The following is a 22,387-nucleotide window of genomic DNA, read 5'->3' as shown; positions in this document are numbered from 1 at the left end:
ATATATTAAAGGAAATAGAAATTAATAAACCCATAATATTCATTTAGACAAATAAGGATCGAAATAATAAGTAATTTAAACATGTTAGAATTCAGTTTACGTTTCGTCACGCCATTTATTATTTCCAAAACAATTTGCTAAAACGCTCTAATATATTTTGTTCTTTAGTTAACCGAATTCCACTCACGTCCCGCTAATGTAAACCAACTCGGTGGAGATAACGTCGATTTTCACATTTTACTATTCGTTTTATTGATTTCGGCTCGTGTTTTGTAAGCCGCAAGAGGAATAACCTGGTTTCTTGAAAGTTCAAGTTCAATGTAATCGAAGAATTCAGTTGCAACGCCCGCATTTCTGTTTTCATTTCGCGCAACATGGCTCGTAGGTGGGTTTGTCTCTTTGACACGATGAGGAATCGATGGAATATTAAAAGGTTTTCGTTGAATTCCGATCGTCATTTGTTATTGTTTATCCTACAGCTTTAGCATTTTTACATATTTGCATCGAAATTACGCTTTGTTTTTATTCTTTTTTCGGTTTTGGCTTAGTCATAGATTGTGAACGAACTATGCTGTTGTAATGAAATAGAAAATATGATATAGGTATTTTATTTAACTTTGAATAATCATACTTATATGAAAATTATACAAATATGGATTAGATTTAATGTTTTATTTAGAGTATTCAATGATATATAAATTTTAAAACATATTTATATTTTTATCATTCGCTTCGGCAGCTAGTCGAAGCAGTTTCTTCTGTGTTACGCAGATCATCGTCCTAGGATGGTGACGAAATCAATATCTAATTAATAAATCATTACTCTATATCTGCCTAATAATAATAATATAGATCTCTCGTAATAAGGCAAATTAAATGATTCCTTTTTGCTATGCAGAATTAATTCATAAAGAACGGCATCGCGCTCTTTAGGACTTATTAAATTTTGGTCACGATGGTATTTAAAAGCATTGGCTTCGAACTTAATGATTTACAAGCTCAAAGTGATATCAGAAGAAATTGTATAGCTGTCATATTAGATATTCGGGAAAAATGGCAAGAGGCTTGATCATATTTTGGAAAAGCTGTGAAAAATCAGATAGATGAACATTAAAAAGCATTGTAACCAGACAACAAAAAACCACCACGGTAAAATCGACAGCAGAATTCAACACTCAATTGACTATTACAGCTAACATTCTTCGAAGGGTTGCGGTTGCGGAACCCTTCATTATTAAAGCCAACGCTAAGCTGCGATACAAGTGGTGTAACAATCATAAAACCTGCACATTTGATGATTGGAAGAATGTGGCATGATCCGACGAATCATTCACAAGTGGTCGAGATTACGTATGTCGAATCTTAAAAGATCCCTGTGATTTTGACTTCTTGCTTCCTAGAGCCAAGCATGGGGGAAATTTCGTTATGATTTGGACAGCAATATCGTCTTCTGCTAGTCCTCTTATTCATATCACTAGCCGGAATAGTGTGAATGAATATCTCGACATCCTGAATGATGAATTTCTTATTATGATTGGCATATTATTGGGAAACATTACCACCCAGTTTGATTAAGCGCCCGTATATACCGCTGAAAATATTCAGTCTTGATCTGACAAGCATCAATTGACTGATATTCTATCTAATGATATTCAAACATTTTGTCTGGCCATCAGAATCGCCAGACCTAAACATAATTAAATTTATATGAGGAGTTTTAGAGCAGAATAATGATGTTTTGGAATTGAAACATTCTACTATAAACTATTCAGATATTTTGAGAATCTATTTCTCGAGGAACTTTAGCAGTTCTAAAAGGAAATGGTGACTTAAAACCTTATTATCTCCGAAGCTATTTGTTAAAATTGTGTATGTTAGTTGTTTATTTTTATTTTACCATTCCACTTTATGGGTAGTTATAGTGTAAATTTTAAAAAATCGTAATGTACACCATGTTTAACAATAAATATTTGTTTAGAAAATATTCCTGAAAATGAATTTCCTGTCTTATAAACCAACGAAAATATTATCACCATGTCATGTTTTTTATTTATGACCTCAACAATAATCCCAAAATATAAACGACTAGAGCTATATTTTTGAAGAACCTATCAATTCTGAACAATGTGTTTCATATTCTATACAATCACGTATATTAATAATGACGCAACGTTTCCTGCTTATTGGTGGGTACTTCATACAGAAGTAATTTTATCATACTAGTATAAAAATAATTAATCCGTAGGTTCGAATTAATTACTATTAAGAAAAAATTAATATACACATGATGTGCGTATAGCAGGTTTCGGTCAATGAACGCTGTATTTTTTTTTCAAGTGGCAGAAAATACTAAGAAGTTTTTAATCTCATTGTAAGAAGCTATAATATCTCGTGGAATCCTCATAAAAAATCTCGATTAAGCCTTCGATGATGTAGATTTAGTGAATATTTTTAACGCCCATATAGTTTATTCATATCTTGTCTTAACGGAATATTAATAATCAATTTCAAATAATGCTGAAATGTGGAATTTAAATTAAATCTTGGAACAGCTATTCAAATAGTTCTTATTTAGGATTTTTACGTTTTATTTAATTCCTCTCGATGATCTTCAACAGTAACAGCCTCAGCATTCCAGTTAGTGATTTTCCTGTTATGATGTAGTTTTAAACAAGTGATAGCCCATCGAACAATTTGACAAAGGAAGAGCCACTATTTCTTCAGAGCCAAATTATCTTCATTTTCTTCACAAACTGTATAGCAGACATGTTTCGTCATTCTATTTTTACTATGGCATCATAAAAAATACTCAACTCAAGTACATCACATTATAAAAGATATCAACTGAACGTGTACATCATACATTAATGTAATAATACGAATATTTGGGTATAAGAAAGCTCTGTGCAAAGTGGGTGCCCGGCGAGATCACTTTTGACCAAAAACGACGACGAGTTGATGATTAGGAGCAGTGTTTGAAGATGATCAAGCGTAATAAACCCCGTATTTTTGCATCGATATGTGACAATGGCTGAAACATGGCTCCATCATTTCACTCCGAAGTCCAATCAACAGTCATCCGAGTGGACCAAAAGCGTGGTAAAACGCAACAGTTGGCCGGGAAGGTAATGGCGTTTGTATTTTGGGATGCGCATGAAATAATTTTCATTGACTACCTTGAAAAAGGAAGGACCATCAACAGCGACTATTACGTAGAATTATTGGACCGTTTGAAGGACGAAATCGCTGAAAAACGGCCGCATTTGAAGAAAATGAAACTGCTGCTTCACCAAGACAATGCACCATGTCACAATTCAATGAAACGATGTCAAAAATCCATGAATTAGGCTTCGAATTGCTTCTTCATCCACCGTATTCTCCAGATCTGGCCGCCAGCGACTATTTCCTGTTCTCAGATCTCAAAAGAATGCTCGCTGGGAGGAAATTCTCGTCGAATGAAATATTTTATTAATTATTTTTATAAACAATAATACTGATTCGAATATATTCTAGAATAGTCATAAGATGGCTGTACATATTTTGTTATAATTGCATATTTTCGTGGCATTGAACATTGCCATTGATTGATTGAACATTGATATTGGGTGTATATATTGATTTTAAAAAGAAATTCTTGAAAAACCAACTTAACTTTTATATATGACTTAACTTATATATAAGACCTTATTAATTATTTTCAAGATGATTATCGTCATCCACATCTGCACATTTTCATGTATTTTTGAGCTTGAAAAACTTACACATTTGAAAAATGCAAAGATCGTTATGCTTAGAGTGCTGAATTGATTTTATTTAATAATTTGTTGTTTAAATTTTCGTCAAAATATAAATAATTTATTGCTGTAAATAACAGGTCAATTGAAAAGTTCCCGGCTTACCATAGTAAGACATTCTTTTTGGCCAAATTAGTTCTTTTATTCAACATACTTCCCTTTAAGGGTGATACATTGATTATAGCAACGTTCCAACTTTTTGACACCTTATTGTAGTACGATTTTTCCTTTGTTTCAAAATAGGCCTCAGTTTCATCGGTCACCTCTTCATTCGACGAAAATTTCTTCCTAGCGAGCATTCTTTTGAGATTTGAGAACAGGAAATAGTCGCTGGGGCCAAATCTGGAGAATACGGTGGATGAGGAAGCAATTCAAAGTCCAATTCATAGATTTTTACCATCGTTATCACTGACTTGTGACATGGTGCATTGTCTTGGTGAAGCAGTACCTTTTTTTCTTCAAATTCGGTCGTTTGTAATAGTCGCTGTTGATGGTCCTTCTTTTTCAAGGTAGTCAATGAAAATTATTCCATGCGCATCCCAAAATACAGATGTCGTAACCTTGCCACTCGACTATTGTGTTTTCCCACGTTTTGGAGCAGGTTCATCGTGTGCAGTCCATCCCGATGACTGTCGATTGGACTTCGGAGTGAAATGATGATGATTCATCCATTGTCACATATCGACGAAATTGGGTTTATTACGCTTGATCATATTCAAACACTGCTCAGAATCATCAACTCGTCGTTGTTTTTTGTCAAAAGTGAGCTAACGCGACACCCACTTTACAAAGAGCTTTCTCATACCCAAATATTCGTGATTGATATGATGTACACGTTCAGTTGATATTTTTAGAGTGTCTGCTATTTCATTCAGTTTCAATTTATGCTCATTCAAAATCATTTTGTGGATCATGTGACAACCTCTTTTGGGCATCTACTGCGTTCACCGACTTGGGTGCTCATTTCACCACATCTAAACTTAGTATATCAATCCTTGATGGTTAATTTTCACGGGGCAGTATCCGGAAACTCGGCATCAAGCCAAATTTTTGCTTCAACTGCAATTTTTCCGTATATAACATTATAATATTATAATTATATTATTGCTCCCCAACCATCACGGTGGTCATTCAATACGTGATTTTAAGCTGATTGAGAAGATTATTAGCGAAATGAGTGTTGCTCAATGTTTAATGCAACAAATTAACACACGTGTCGATTTTTTTTCACGAAATATTATATTTATTATGACTGTTAATATGTTGATAATTAAAACTAACGAATTATTTGAGGTATACTTACTGGCTACTTCCTTATTCCTATTGTATAGCACACTGGCCAATGCTACAATTAGTGAGATTCCTATGATAAAAACTACAATCGTAATGAGTGTCAGACACCGTTCCATGCTGGTTCGCCTCTTCCACCATGTCGGATTTCTGTAACAAAATTTATATATCAGTTTTAAGTAATTAATAATTATTGAATACACAATAAACTTGACACCAGGCGCACTTTGACTTGTTTATTACCAATATCGTATTTGTCTTAATCTGAAATGGTGTTTACAAAAGTAGAATATTTTATTGAGTTCTTGTTTTGGTGTGAAATCATTCATATCTCGATAAAAAATAAACTTAAAGAAAAATAGGTGGAATCTAAGCATCAGTGAATATATTGCAATGATTTTATTCGTGTTCTGCTCCATCCAGAGTTTTGAAACCAGCGAAATCTGATCTCAAATTATATTAATGAGTTTTATATTGATCCATCGAATTTTAATTTAATAAATACAGTTGTGGGAGTGAAATATCTTATCGCAATTGTTATTTTAATCTATAAACATGTATGAGGTATCGATTTCCAAAAAATTGTTAAGCCGATATGCCAGATAATTGAATTAAGTAAATATTTCAAGTGTTCCATTTAAAATGAAATCATGTGTGAAAAATCAAAATTAGTATTTTATCCAAAACATTTTATAATAAATATTCTTCCTGTTTTCATTAATATAAAACCTGTTTAATTAAGAGTTATCATCACTCTAAACTAGTGTGGGGTCTTCAAGAATGTTTTATCATTCATCGGGTTATTGTGTTGTTGGTTCTCAATGACGTAGTTATTGCCCTTGATCGTCTTCCTTATCGAATTCTTTTACGAACGAGATATGTTGTTTTATCCATTCACTCTATTAGGCAGGGGCTAGAACACCATGTAATATGTAATGTACATGTAATATGGTAGATCTTGTTGCATGTTCACAACACTGTTTCCGTGTAAATTATTTTATTTTTAATTTTATTTGTGACATTATTACTAGTCGTTGCCGACTAACCTATAATTTGTTTTTAGGATAACTTTTATATATATATATATATATATATATATATATATATATATATATATATATATATATATATATATACTTTTTTTTGATTTCCTGAATGACAGTCGGCATCTGAAAGACTCAGTGTAAGTACTCAGTTCTGTAATATCTGGGCGCACCTACAATACTTCTCAGGACTTTGTTCTGAAAAATTTGTATTGTATTTACACTTTTTTTAGTGGAAAAACTGAATGCCACCTGTCCACACACGTTTCAGTACTTGTTATAATAGCAACTTATTATGTACTGATAATTGTGATTTCTCTATATTTTAACTCCGGTTCTTTCCTTTTCTTTTTGACATGTTCCTTTCAGCAAAGTTTTGCATGAAGATTCATTCCGAGATACTTAGCGGTATTGTTATATGGAACGATTGCGCGGGTGAATAATTGGTGTTTGTGGGGTCTGATTATTTATACGTTAATTGCACATACACATATTTACTTTTGTTAATTGTTATTTTCCAAGTTTGGGTCCAGTTATTTATATTGTCACGTGCCTGTTGTAATGCTTAAGTTGTTTCTGTGCTATTGTCTCCGACAGCCAGAATCCCAGTGTCGTCAGCAAATGTAGCCATCGTGATATTTTCCATTTGTGGTACGTCCCACGTGTAGAGTAGATAAATATATTGGGCCCAGACACCTGATTTAGCTTCTTCTTTTGTAAAGTAGACTTTCTCTTGTTTGACTCTAAACATTCTGCCTGTCCTTTCAGTCAAGGATTTCAATTCAACTTTAGGATCTCAATAGTGCAGTGCCTTATCGAAGACTTGTGTTACATCCAATAATATAGCTGAACATACGTTTTTGTTTTCATAGTTATTCGATAAACTTGGTTAATTGTTGTTTAATGTTTGTTAATAAACCCTCAAACCTAAACTAGAACTTTTCAACAGGAGTTTACGAAATACCTGAGGTATTACTATTGTGTAGCAGTGAAATAGATCTATAGGCTTTTGTTTCCTTTGCTGATTTTCCAGGTTTTATTTGAAATCATGACAGTTTCCAATGCAATTCTTACTAATCTTCTAAACCTCTGGGATATAATTTAGTCAAAATACAGCATTGATCAAGTTGGTGAGTTTAATAGTTCCCTTCCTTGGTATCTTTTGCACCAGTTCTCCTGTTATTTAATCATAACCTGGTGAAATCTGTGGAATAATGTCAACTTATTACTTCTTTCGACGTAACTAATTGAATATTCGAAGCACATTCTATGTCTAGCAATTATAGTCAATATTAGTTTCTTTTAGTTGGAAGGTCTTTTCTAGACAGTCAGAGAATGCTTCTGCACTTTGTTTATTGATGCGTGTCCAAGTTCCACATAGAGTTCTTATACGTGGATTGTATAGACATGATCATTTTACGTATTTGGTAGCTTTCCAGAGCGAATAATCTGTTTCCTTTTCATCTTCTAGATTTCTCAGATAGTTTTATAGATTTATAGATTTGTTTTTAATTTGCTGATGCAAATCCCTAAACATCTTCTCTAAGAAATAAAAGGGTTCCAAAGACAGTTACACTAAGGAGTTATCGATCAGTATCGGCAGGAGACCACGTTTTTTAACAGATAGAACTCTTGATCTTGTTTGTCTCCTTTATATACTCTACTGTATATGTACAGTTGCAGCAGTTTAAGTGACAGTAGCTTCATCATCAACTCTAAACATACAGAGGCAGCGACTTGTTATATTTATTATTACATGACCCATTTTTTAATTATCACCTTCGTCAGGGATACGCTATTCAAGTTTCATAGTCCTCTATTTAATATAAAAAATATAAACAAAGGAATGCCCAAAAATAATGTACATGTCATCAACTAATCAATTTCGTTGTTTTCTCTCAATCGTGCGTCACTAATTGGTTCCGTTAAGTCTAACTCATTATCAAATTGAACCATTCGATCGCGCGTATATCATTTTATTTTATCGGGGCATTGTTTTATTATCTGTTATACAAACAAAAGCCATCATTGCTACGTGCAATAAAATTTTTATGGCTTAAGGTCGTTTCTGATATTCCAAATATAACGAAAACATCGGATCGCTCTCGCTAGTTGATCACTGATAAAATCTATGAGATGTTTTAAGGTTCGTTAAAAATAAGCATATTTTTTATTATTAGTTTGGATTCATTTATTTATAAATTAGAATAAAGATGGGATACTCGATGAACTTTATCTTGAAATCTTCAATTTTTAAATATATATCTATGATAAGGTATAATTTATTTATTGAAAATGTATATGTATTTACCAAATATGTTACTACACAGTGGTGTGCCAATTTTTTTTACTTGCAAAATAATTAATTTTATTTTCATCAATTTTTTATTCAACATCTTTATTAGATACGCTTAGTACAATCTTAATTTACAATTAATTTATTACTACTTTTCCTATGTACTTGGATTAATTAACAAGCAAGATTGTGAGAAAATACATCAGTATGTATTCCCCAATTATAAAATTATAATTATTTATCAATTATTAACTTATAGCTATAGTTTTCACTAAATGTATACACTTTATATAAGTTCGTATGCTTTTGTTTGCTTCAATATCCTGATATCCTGCGCGCTGTCCAGCAGTTGTATTGCTTCCACGTTAATATGATTTAGTAATCTTCTTTCGTGTTTCCAGGCGAAATATTAGATAACTTCGCAAATCCATTTGATTTTCAGGTCATCGTGCAGTTCTTCATTGGTTACATAGCGATAGGCATTGGTAATCAATCAAAGAACCTTGTTTTGACAGCGTTGTATGACTAGTTGATTTAAATTTTTGGTGCAACCCCATATTTGCACCCCATAGGTCCAAATTGGCTTTATAATTGTATTATAGATCAACCTCTTTGATTTTAGATCAAGTTGAGAGTATTTTCCGACTAACCAGTATAGTTGTTTTATTTTGGTTCTAATGTGTTTTGTTTTTTGTCTAACGTGATGCTTCCAATTTAATCTACCGTGAAGATGGATTCGAAGGTATTTAGCTGATAATGCTTGAGGAATCGGGCATCCATTGAGTGATATAATTAAGTTTTTATTATTTCGCCTCAATGCAAAAGTAACGTGGACAGATTTGAAGCTATTAAGTTGAATATTCCAATCATTCGTCCATTTGTAGATCTTGTTGACTTGTAGATCTTGATATATATATATATATATATATATATATATATATATATATATATATATATATATATACAACCTGTAAATTTGTTTTAGAATTCTATAATATTTTCCTCCCCATTTTATCCTAGTTAAAAAGAGATACAATGCTGTCTGATTAGTTTGAACGCGTACACGAATGAGCCTGTCAAAGTCCTCCGGTTGTCATACGTATGCAACATTCTTGAAAGCAACAGTGATAAGAGATTATAACTGTAATCTATAAACCATTGTGGCTGTATAATTAACTGTAGTTTTTAGACGTACTATAATGTTAAAATACATTATATTTGATAAATTTTTTGTTCAATTATTTTATTTAGATCAGAAGTTTGTTGTATATCAGCTAAATTGAGTTTTTTTTTAATTAATGAAAATAAATGTTATATATTCAAATGTTTAATATAAATAACATGGCGACTCACACCAATATGTTTGTTGCCACCTCCTACAGTAGATAAGAATTATATATTTTATTAAATATGTTGAATTAAATATCCTTACAGAGGGTTTTCAACATTTCAGCTTTACCATAAGTTATAAAAGTTATAAAAGTTATAAAAGAGGGCCAACATTATTTAATAGGAATCAGTGCAGAGAAAATATTTCGAAAGTGCTTTACATATTTTAAATATAACAGTATTGACTTGACAATGTTCAATGATAAAGAATTGAAGGAATTTCTTGAAATCGACTGATATGAAATACATGATCTATATCATTGGAGATTGATTTGTCAATAATAGATAAGTGCTTGAAAATATTTAAAATCTGTGTGAAGTGTATAATGTTATGGGTCTGGCGAAACATCAGATTCAAACTTTGTAAGGTGTATAATTTCTGGTATCCGAAAGGTACACTTTACTATGAACTGTTAACGATGAGCACTGAAATCGTATATAGAAGAAGAAAAAGCCGAAACACTTAGGAAAACAGGAATAAAATATTGGAACACAGCTGTGCTCATTCCCGTGCTTGAAAACGCATCAAACAATATTTGAAGTCGTTCAGAAAAAGAGGAAATACTTCAAAAGCGCTTTACATATTTTAAATATAGCTGTATTGACTTGATAAAGCTCAGTGACAAAGAAATGGAGGATTTTCTTGAATAATAGTCATGAAATACTTCATGGATGATGTATATCATTGGAGAATGATTTATCAATAATAGATAAGTGTCTAAAAATGTTCAAAATCAATTTCAAACTTTGCAAGATATATAATTTGTGGTATCTGAAAGGTACATTACTATGAAGTGTTAACGAGGAGAACTGACACGCTAAAATCGTATATAGAAATATTTAGAGAAACATGAACAAATTATTGTAGCAAAATTATGCTTGTTTACTGATTTGAAAACGCCTCAAAAAATATTCGAAAATACTCAAACGGGAAGTATGGTCCTACTTTCTGCATTCTCCAGACGTTACCTTATTCGATTACCATTCATTCTGATCAACATCACATGACATCTCGCTCCAATGATTCCCTTATTACAGAGTTTCAAAAAATGGGTAAACTCATGAACCACTAAAGATAATGAATTTTTCGGATGCTTCCTCGAATGATGGGAAAATGAATATGAAATATAATAAGTTAATTAATATTAAATATAAATATGTATTAAAAAAATATTTAGTCCATTTGAGGATTTAATTTTGCACTTTTCATTGAAAATATACAACACATAATGATATATAGTTAACCTTGGGCATATCTATAGAAAATTTGCTAGGTTGTAGAATTAAACCAACTCATTAGTTGTGTGGCACACGTGCGATAGTAGTTCAAGTTCGTACATAATTCAAATTTACATGCAAATTTTAACATACCTTTTATTAAATACACTCTGTCTGATAATACTTTTGTATATGTGACGGTAAATTAATTTTCATGAATTTGCAATAGATGACAAGATTTGCATATGTTTTAGAGTGTTAATTTTAGTGAAATGCAACCAGTGTACTTTCCTTAGCCACTTTTTAAGATGCCAACATAAAATTATAGTTTTTCTATTTAATATATAATCAGATAATAATATTTATATGAGATTTTTTTGGGAAATTGACTAGCAACAAAATTACTTCTTTTGTAAAATGATTTTGTGACATCATTAATAATTTATAATAAACAGAAATAACATCCGATATAAAAAAATAATGTACTTTAGCTAATGCGTCAGCGTGTAAAATAATAAACGGTTGCATAAATATTGGTCAACCATAATAATATTCTTTAAAATCGGAATTATTCTAGTAAAGTCCAGTTTGATTTGACCAATATAAGACTGGTTAAAATTAATGATATCGCAATTGTAACGTTGACAATAAACTTTTGAACTTGTTACAGAAATAGTGCTGCGAGAGATCACCTCATTCATATTTAGAACCTTACTTCTTCAGCGATAAAAAAGTACGTCAAGCTTGTTTATAAACATTATTATCATTAACATAAAATTAATGTGAGAATTTGATAGTAAATGTAGTAATTGTTATTCTTTATGAGAAAATATGTTCAGCACTTAATTGTAATTTGACGATTGCATGAATTTTAATCAGCTATTTCTATCGAAGAAAATGCGAAATATCACTGAAAACAACTGTTAAAGAATATATAGTTGGATGGCTTTGACATTTCTGTACTGAAAACAGCAGTTTACTAATTAGTATTATTGAGTTACTCAGTATATGTATATACCCAATCATCGAACATTTAAAGTTTGAATTTCGATATTCATTAGTTTTGTTGATTTGAAGAATCACTCAGTTATAACTCTTTTATACACTTGTAGGTTCCGGCTTAATTGAATTACATTTGGCAGTTTTGATGCCAATGATAATGAATGCTTAGGGGACCAAAAATGTCCGAAGACCATGAATTGAAAGACCCAACTGAAACTATCAAAGAACTTTTCTTCATATACTATATATAAGTAAAAAACGGAGTACACTTTACTATTTCAGCGTATTCTTGCCTGTTTATGTCTATTTTTCATTAAAAAAAGAAAGAAGTAATTATTCTAATATCTTTTAAATTTTTAATCTGAAATTATAGTCTCTGTTAAATGGTCACGGTAGAGTTTGTAATTTGCTCTTTTTTTGGCACCCAGTGAAGATCTTAGTGGAAGACACTGACATTGTTGATGTACCAAGATGAGCGGATAACATTCCTTAATATTTTATTTTGAAATTGCTGCAAAATTGTGTGTGTCCTTAGCTCATGCTATTTTATTAAAATTAAAATCTAGATGTAAGCATTATAATGTTAAGTCAACTTATAAAAGGAAACAATTATAGCCAAAAAAAGTTTCAGGTTTGTATGAAGCGAAATTAATTTATCTAATTTATGATAAATTATGTTAAAAATTTAAATCATTATTAATTATTTTTTATGGTTAATATGTTAATGAAATTATGTGTTTTAAATATGATTTCATTATCATTTACTATTGACGCACTTTTTAATAAAGGAACTAATAATAATAGAAGCATTTATACATTTTCATTTGTATAATAATTATTATATATATATATATATATATATATATATATATATATATATATACATATATATATATAAATATATATATGTATATATATATATATATATATATATATATATATATATATATATATATATATACATATATATATATGTATAATAATTATTATACAAATGAAAATGTATTTTTTTCATTTGTATAATAATTATTATATATATATATATATATATATATATATATATATATATATATATATACATATATATATATATGCATATATATATATATATATATATATGTATAATAATTATTATACAAATGAAAATGTATAAATGCTTCTATTATTATTAGTTCCTTTATTAAAAAGTGCGTCAATAGTAAATGATAATGAAATCATATTAGTATATATATATATATATATATATATATATATATATATATATACATATATATATGTATATATATATATATATATATATATATATATATATATATATATATACATCTATATATGTATATATATATATATATATATATATATATATATATATATATATATATATATATATATATATATATATATATATATATATATACATCTATATATGTATATATATATATATACATCTATATATGTATATATATATATATATATATATATATATATATATATATATATATATATATATATATATATATATTATAATTGCACTTGTTTATATAAAACGTACTGCAATATGAACTGATGTTTATATTCATTCCCCTTCTTACATAATTTATCATCTCCCTTATCATTTATACCATTAACACCATATTATTTTCATGTAATAGAAAAAAATAGCTTGGCTTACATGAATTAATTATTGTTGGAGATATACTAAAATAGAATACTGATTGAGAATTAGAAGATAAGTTCTTTACCATTGCTGTATTAATGTGGATGTAGACTATTAATATAAAGTAATATAGTGAATAAAAAGTAATATTTGTAAAATAAAATTAATGAAAATAACCAACTGTCAACTTTTAAATACCATTGTTGTTAATATTTTAATGAGTTATATGATATTTCGAATCAATTTTTGAATATGCCACCAAATCGTAGGAGTAAATAACAAAACATTTGAATAGTAACAGGTTCTGATCACGATATTGTTTCGTGATATTGAAACATTTACGTAAAAATATGTTAGTTCTCTATCAGTGATATTTGATAGAAGAACGATAAATATTACAACAGGTTAGAATATTAGAAAGCTTTTGTATGAGTATATGATTCTACAATCAAAAATGTATTTTTTTCATTTGTATAATAATTATTATATATATATATATATATATATATATATATATATATATATATACATATATATATATATGCATATATATATATATATATATATGTATAATAATTATTATACAAATGAAAATGTATAAATGCTTCTATTATTATTAGTTCCTTTATTAAAAAGTGCGTCAATAGTAAATGATAATGAAATCATATTAGTATATATATATATATATATATATATATATATATATATATATACATATATATATGTATATATATATATATATATATATATATATATATACATCTATATATGTATATATATATATATATATATATATATATATATATATATATATATATATATATATATATATATATATATATATACATCTATATATGTATATATATATATATACATCTATATATGTATATATATATATATATATATATATATATATATATATATATATATATATATTATAATTGCACTTGTTTATATAAAACGTACTGCAATATGAACTGATGTTTATATTGATTCCCCTTCTAACTTACATAATTTATCATCTCCCCTATCATTTATACCATTAACACCATATTATTTTCATGTAATAGAAAAAAATAGCTTGGCTTACATGAATTAATTATTGTTGGAGATGTACTAAAATAGAATACTGATTGAGAATTAGAAGATAAGTTCTATACCATTGCTGTATTAATGTGGATGTAGACTATTAATATAAAGTAATATAGTGAATAAAAAGTAATATTTGTAAAATAAAATTAATGAAAATAACCAACTCTCAACTTTTAAATACCATTGTTGTTAATATTTTAATGAGTTATATGATATTTCGAATCGATTTTTGAATATGCCACCAAATCGTAGGAGTAAATAACAAAACATTTGAATAGTAACAGGTTCTGATCACGATATTGTTTCGTGATATTGAAACATTTGCGTAAAAATATGTTAGTTCTCTATCAGTGATATTTGATAGAAGAACGATAAATATTACAACAGGTTAGAATATTAGAAAGCTTCTGTATGAGTGTATGATTCTACAATTAAATTATTGGGACTACTTATACATTTTATTTTTTATGATATAAAAAATTGTTTACCTACAGTGGTATTCGTTAGTTACGTTAAACAATTAACAAATTACATTTGATATAATTTTTATATTGTTTCCGAATAAATTACATTAATGAGGAAATTATAATGATAATTATGGCACATTAGAGTAGTACTACTGCTAGTGCATTTTATGTATATTTATTATTACTAAACAAAACTTTAATATATAAGATTGTGCTTAAACTCCAATAAGTTATCACTTCTTTCTTCTTCTTAAAATGTTACAATTAGGAAATATCCATGCTTTGAAAATTGTCATTTCACAAGCATCGTAGTTCAAGATGTAAAGTCATCAAAGACGAACTGAAGTTGCTTTGAATATATATGTAGACTATTGGTCATTGCAACAGCAAATCGGATTGAAATGGTTCACTTATTCAGCCGTACACCATTGGAATTTGTGGTCACATTTATCATTTTGAGCGAAAACTTGAAAAAACCATATCGTACGGGGCATATCATGGATATTTGGGTAAAACAGTAATATTTAAAAGATCACCAAAGATTAAGTGCCGGACGAAGGTACATGCAATAATCACAAATAATTTTACTGCAACAGTAAGATGTCCAGTAAACCCTTTGCTCGTTTTCTTAGGAGATTGATATTATAGTGTGTGACCAATACGGCCCTGGTTGTTTAAAAAAAACGAGACGTTAGACTGCAAGATGTGATGAGTGAAATGAAAGATGTCTGGACAGTATCGTCTATACTAATGGTCCGATAAGTTGCGACTTCATATCGTAAATTAAAACAGTAGAATAATAGATTTTTTAAACCGTGGTTCAATGTCGATTATAGGAAAATAAAAACTGAAGTCCTTTTATTACATTTATATAAAATTCGTTGCATCTTTATGCAGAAAATATATTTAAAGTTTACATAAAATTGTATTAAACATGATAACCTTTATACAGAAAATAGAAATGTGTGGCATTATATCTCTGGGTAAATGTTTATCTCCGTATTTTGGGGATTCATTTTGTTTATAGTACTTATGCAGTTTTTCAACTAAATTATCGTTAATCCCATAGCGATAGTTCAACGTTAGTTAAAATTAACAAGATTGATGAACTTATATATCAACAAATATTATTGCCCAATAAATAAACAATTTACAGAAAATTTGATTTTGTAATCGGATTTAATATTGAATATTTTTGGTCGACGTCTCATGAAGTATTTTTTTCAGAAATTCGACTTTATTTATTAACAACCAACGAGTGGAATATTTGTTCCAAGTCTTGTCTTACTTTCCGATTTTTTTCTGCAAAATACTTTATTTGTATTAATGGATTCTCTGGCGTAAACCGATGTAAGCTAAACACCGTTCTGAATCGTCAGTACATTATTGTTTTTGGCCCAGAGTCAGTAAACTCGGTAAACACTCTGAAAACAATTTACGCATACTCTAATGTTTGTATACAACTGTACGTACACCACTATTAAGATCTCAGACAACTTACATAACTTACAATTTATGGTTGTTCAAAATTATCTTGTGGATTCTATTTAACTTTTCAGGAATAAATGACGCTGCGTTTAACAATTTTCTTTCCAACCAAAAATGTTTAGTGTTACGAAACTCCTTTTATCCATTGTTTTGAAAGTCATGGTTGATCAACTGTAATGAAAATTAATAGTTGGAATTTTTTAATTAAAATAAAACATAATTAAGAAAATGATAATTAATTATAAGAAATAGTTAAAATTAAAATTAAATTAAACTATTTAAGCTAAAATTAAGAGTAACACTGATACATTATACAAGTTCATGTGATTTGTTTCGCTTAAACTTTATTTCCTGCGTGTTGTCCAGCAGCTCTATTGCATGTACGTTGCTGTAGTTTAGCAACTTTTTTCATGTTTTAAGGCAATATATTGGATAAATTCGTAAATTCATTTGATTTCGAGGTCATCGTCCAGCTCTTCGTTGGTTACGTAATCGAAGCATCTTGTTTTGGTAGCGTTGGATTGCTAGTTGGTTTGATATCTTCGTTCAAACCTACTCGTGCACTGCAAATAAACCAGTCTTATAAGGTAAATTTGGAAGTAAATATAATTAATATGGATCTCAATATTATTCACATTTACTTAATTGAATTCACAGTGATAGATGAAAAGCAAGAATGCGTAGTAAAAAGACTATTTTTTCGTCGAATCATCTGATAAAACTCTGTGATTAGGGTTGGTTTTTAGAAATAATACCAAACTTAAATGTGTACGTGATATATTGTAAAATATCTAAGCAAACATGATCAATAATATAGATTATATTATTTCGACTTCTATTCCAAGAAATATTAATGAGTAGCATATCATATTTCAATAGATAAATAATTACAATTAAAAGGTTACGTATAGACCAATAACAACAAATATCAATAAATATTCTAATCGACAGATTATAGTACTAGTCAATTATACGATATCAAATTATTGAGAAGAAATTCGACAGTTTACAAAGAATGAAACCAATGTTTACAACTAATAAACTACGTAATGCATTTATTTCATAGACTAAATATGTATAAAACACTATGCAAAAAATTCATTCATGTTTACTAACTTGATGTTAATTTAACTATTTAGATTACTAGCCTGAGTAGCTGAACTCTTTAAATATATGTTGAATAATATTAATATTTATTAACGTCATTTGGAAGGAATTTGGTACGAAGAATATATTAAAACTGATAGTTTACGTGAAATGTTGTATTTTTGAGGAGTGCGAATTAATTTTGATTAGTCCTTTTTGTGTCGAATTCTATAGTATAATTTGAACATTAATTGCTGCTTAGGCAGAAGATGAAAGAGCGTAACAGTGAGGACGATGGTTCTGTAACTATTTTAACGTATGTTGTTGATTCTGCTATATGTGATCGAGCGTTGTGATATAAATTTTTTTGACGAATTTTTGCATCAAGTGCTATTGATAGTTATCTTTTATGAGAATTCCCTACCGGCTCGAACTTCCACACTTTGTTAAGCAAAACATTCTTTATAAAAACTCTCGAAATTAGTAGTTTATTATTAGTAGAAAAAAACAATATCAATTAATAATTTTATCAATTAAATAAGCCCACCTTAAATTCCGATCAGTACTTTTTTTTAATTAAATAGATGCATTGCTTTGACTGATGAATTCTCGAAAAAGTAAAAATAAAAATGTATTATTGACAAAAATTAAGAGATCTTGATGATAGTAACATTAAGTCTTGAATGTCGCTGGACATTCAAATCATAATGCTGATCTCATGATATATGAGAAATAATATCTGTATTGAGTTAGTAGTAGTTTTTTTGCCTTTGCTCCATTTTGCCAGATTACTGTCAAATATGTGCCATTCGATAAGCTTTGTTCTTACACTAAAATGAACCTGAACTTTGGCTCGAATATTTTCACAGACTCTAGACCATCCATACATTTAGATTATAATTTAAAATCCGTTTATACATTTAAAAGAAATGTTAAAACTAATTTCTAAAATGCGTGCTAATTACCCTTTCAAGATATATATTAGTTTTTCGTTAGATAAAAACCGGTTTCCGTGAAAGAATATCTTGATATATGACCCAGAATATTCAGAAGTCAGAAGGAGTTATATTTGACCTGTAATTTGGATTTTGGAAACAATTCGTAATTTAATTCATTTACTGTAGCATGATTTTTGGAATGTATCGTTATCTCGATAAAAATTTGTTTTTGCTTTCGGTTTTTCACATTTTTTTGTATGTAATTCATTCAAAATCTTTCAATAATAATTTAAACATATTGATTCACCAGTTTGGATGTGATCTGATGAGAAACTGATGCTAACACTTTCTTGTTTTCTTCCAGCCAGGTCCACATCATTCTTCAGCCCTCTGTTTTGATCCAGGATCATAGTCCACAATATCGCATAATATGATACACAAGATCCTTTTTACCCCCTTTACTTTAAAACGTAATATACAACACTGAAAGGTTTATTATTTTCATTGTTAGTGAACCTATTGTCAAATAATTAAATATTAAATTTTATTTAATGATAATGAATTATTATTAATACTTTATTTATGACGATGACGATGGGATGGTATCCCTAATTTATTGAACAAAATGAGGGAGTTATTAAATATCCAGAGATTGATATTTTACCATTGTGTTTACCGCGTTGTTGTTATATTTTTTACTTTCTTCTTTGTTTCTAATAAAGATAAAATATTTGATTACAGGCCTATATATATATATATATATATATATATATATATATATATATATATATATATATATATATATATATATATATATATATGTGTGTGTATATATATATATATATATATATATATATATATATATATATATATATATATATATATATTCTAAAAGATTTATAACAGATGATGCTAGTGTGTATCAAGTCGCATCGGATAAATTTGTAACCAACTTCATGTTGAAGCCTTACTTTTCACTATGTATTATTTCGTCGAAGTACAAAAAAAATTGCCAGTGTGTTGAAAATGAATAATTGAATAATAATTGAATAATTTTATGACGAGTATTTGAAGGAATCACTAGAACATTATACATGCAAAACGCAAGAATAATATGCAGAATCGTTGGGAGTAAGACAAAAAACAATTTCTAATCGCTTGACTACAATTGGATCTCTGTTGACTACAATTGTTGCGTTTGAGCCGAGCACCGAACAGAAAATGGCTGGAATATGAACAAAGACCCAACAATATTATTATGGTGAAAACATACTTGGCCGTATTCTCCAGACCTACTTCAAGCTACTACTTGTCACAATATATCAGTCGTGACCTGTCTTACCAGTGCTTCACTTCTCGTGAAGATACTAAAAAATAGTTCGATTCGTGGATAGCCTCAAAAGAGACATCGTCCTTTCGAGATGGTGATCTGCAAATTGCCTGAAATATTGGAAAAAAGTTGCGGCTCTCGATGGACAACTATCTTTGAACGATGGCTAAAGCAACAAATTACAAATATATAAGTAATATCGGAAGTTAGTGGAAATTAGTTATTGGAAGTTAGTGGCCGTTCTTGGGATAATTTGCATGTATTTTAGTATGTTTTAATACACAGACATTTATTTATTTTTAATTAATATTATATATCAAATACATTTCTGATCTAATATTTAAAATACTGTGAAAACAAGTTTTAGTAACAAATCATTTTTAAATTAGTCCTTTTACTCTAGTACGAGAAAATATGATTAATTTAATATATCATGGTTCTATTTCGACCAAAGGGCCATCACTAGTTCATTTAAATAAACAAACTCGTCTTTGTGCATTAATTTATGCTAAGGAGAGGGAAAATAAATTGTATTTTATTTACAATATTGTTTTCTCTTCTTAACAATTCAACAGCTATGGTATAAGAAGATGCAGTGCGCGCTGTGAATCTGCGGCAGACTTACGTATCTGAAGGAGGCGCATTTTTTTTATTCGGCACACCAACATAGCTCACGTTAGCAAAGTTCATGGGGGCCATTTCAGTTCACTCACTTCCGATTCACCAAACCGACGAAAGATCTGACCAAAACTGTCCAGGCGTCACTCGGTACTCGCACTCACTCAAAGACATCGCCCACCATAGATCTGCCACCGTCGACGAGCCGATACGTACTCGATCACATCGAAACTCGATTCCGACCGCCCGCTTTTTATCATTTTAGTTTCCGATGATAGACATATCAATTAAAGCAAAATACAAATAATGTGGCGTGGCTCGTTTTACGCGCCTTTTTGAATGGAGTCAAGGTACGTGGTATCGTGGTTAAATTTTTTTTCTCTTCTCTCATTATTCGAGGTGATCATCTCGCGCAAGGCTAAACGCGTCGACTTACGTATTCGGTCGCTCGGAAATATAGCCTTCTATGATTTTGCATCAATTATGAGACAGGCTAATGGCGATTTAAATCCGTTAATAATCAGAAAATATCTGGAAACCGATTTGAATATTTATGAGAACATTATATATACGGGGTGTGATCGGAGTTCTCGGAATTCTGTTCGATACTAGTGATAGAAAAATGTTTTGGAGGTTTTTAATAGTATCTAATTATATTTTATTTTAATCGGTGACCTTTGGCAATTTTTTGGGCCTTGACAAGTTATTCTTGAAGTCTCTTTTAAGGGACTCTATTCAATATTACAATCTGACCAGCATAAAGCATGAAATTAAAAATTATGTTTATTATAAAACCCTTTTATTAGGACAAGTAATCGGCCGGCTTGGTTGGCACAGTGGTCAAGGCGACAGCACGGTCCTCCCACTGTTGTGATAGTCCTGGGTTCGAATCCTACTGGGACATAGATGTACTTTATGTTTAATGTTGTGTAAGCTATATTGTACTGAACGTCTTCTGGGATGGTCTATAAGTTGGTGATTGACCAGTCGGTAGACTTAATGCCGAGGACAATTTGACGTTGGCTCGGAGATCACATTAAAAAGTAGATCTAGTCCAGATAAACCATAAAAAAAATTCTTTATCAGTTAAGTTGAAACTTCACTTTTGTCGACTTCCTGGGACTTACCATCACAGACACTTTTATTGTACCATATTTAGTAGAAAAAGTCACGCAAGACTCATCTGTAAACATTTGAATGGACAACTTTCGGGCGATTTTCAAACAGGAGCAAAACTAAATATTCCGTACTTACAAAATTCCAAAATTTTACGGCTAGATGAGGCGAATTGTTGAACGGCGATACAAAGAGATCATCTCGCCAAAGGCCAAATGCGTTGAGTTACGTATTCGGTCGCTCGGAAATATAGCCTTCTATGATTTTGAATCAATTATGAGACAGGTTAATGGCGATTTAAATCCGTTAATAATCAGAAAATATCTGGAAACCAATATGAATATTCATGAGAACATTATATATACGGGGTGTGATCCGAAGTTCTTGGAATCCTGTCCGATACTTGTGATAGAAAAATGTTTTGGAGGTTTTTAAAAGTATCCAATTATATTTTTATTTAGACGAGCCTATAACCGTAACGTTCTTCTTGAAGTTTCCTTAAAGGGGCTCTATTTAGTCCATGAGATTAAAAAATTATGTTCATTATAAATCCCTTTTACTAG

The 22,387-nt window shown here is 29.6% G+C and overlaps 1 protein-coding gene across 4 annotated transcripts in view; it reads right to left on the bottom strand.

Moving 5' to 3' along the window:
• Nep2 (M13 family metallopeptidase neprilysin 2) overlaps positions 1-22,387 on the bottom strand; it is a 91,765-nt gene that overhangs the window by 30,239 nt on the left and 39,139 nt on the right. For 2 of the 4 annotated variants that reach the window (XM_076398841.1, XM_076398842.1), the window contains exon 2: positions 5,098-5,234. In XM_076398841.1, the coding sequence (XP_076254956.1) occupies positions 5,098-5,234 (137 nt within the window). Of the gene's footprint in view, positions 1-5,097; positions 5,235-20,715; positions 21,051-22,387 lie in introns of those variants that run through there. The other 2 variants (XM_076398839.1, XM_076398840.1) reach the window with 2 other exon arrangements.

Source organism: Rhynchophorus ferrugineus, unplaced genomic scaffold (assembly GCF_030347505.1).
Source record: "Rhynchophorus ferrugineus isolate W39M unplaced genomic scaffold, kcgeb_rfMv2 rfM3, whole genome shotgun sequence".
In the NCBI taxonomy this organism is placed as follows: domain Eukaryota; kingdom Metazoa; phylum Arthropoda; class Insecta; order Coleoptera; family Curculionidae; genus Rhynchophorus; species Rhynchophorus ferrugineus.
This window is presented reverse-complemented; position numbering and strand designations above follow the sequence as displayed.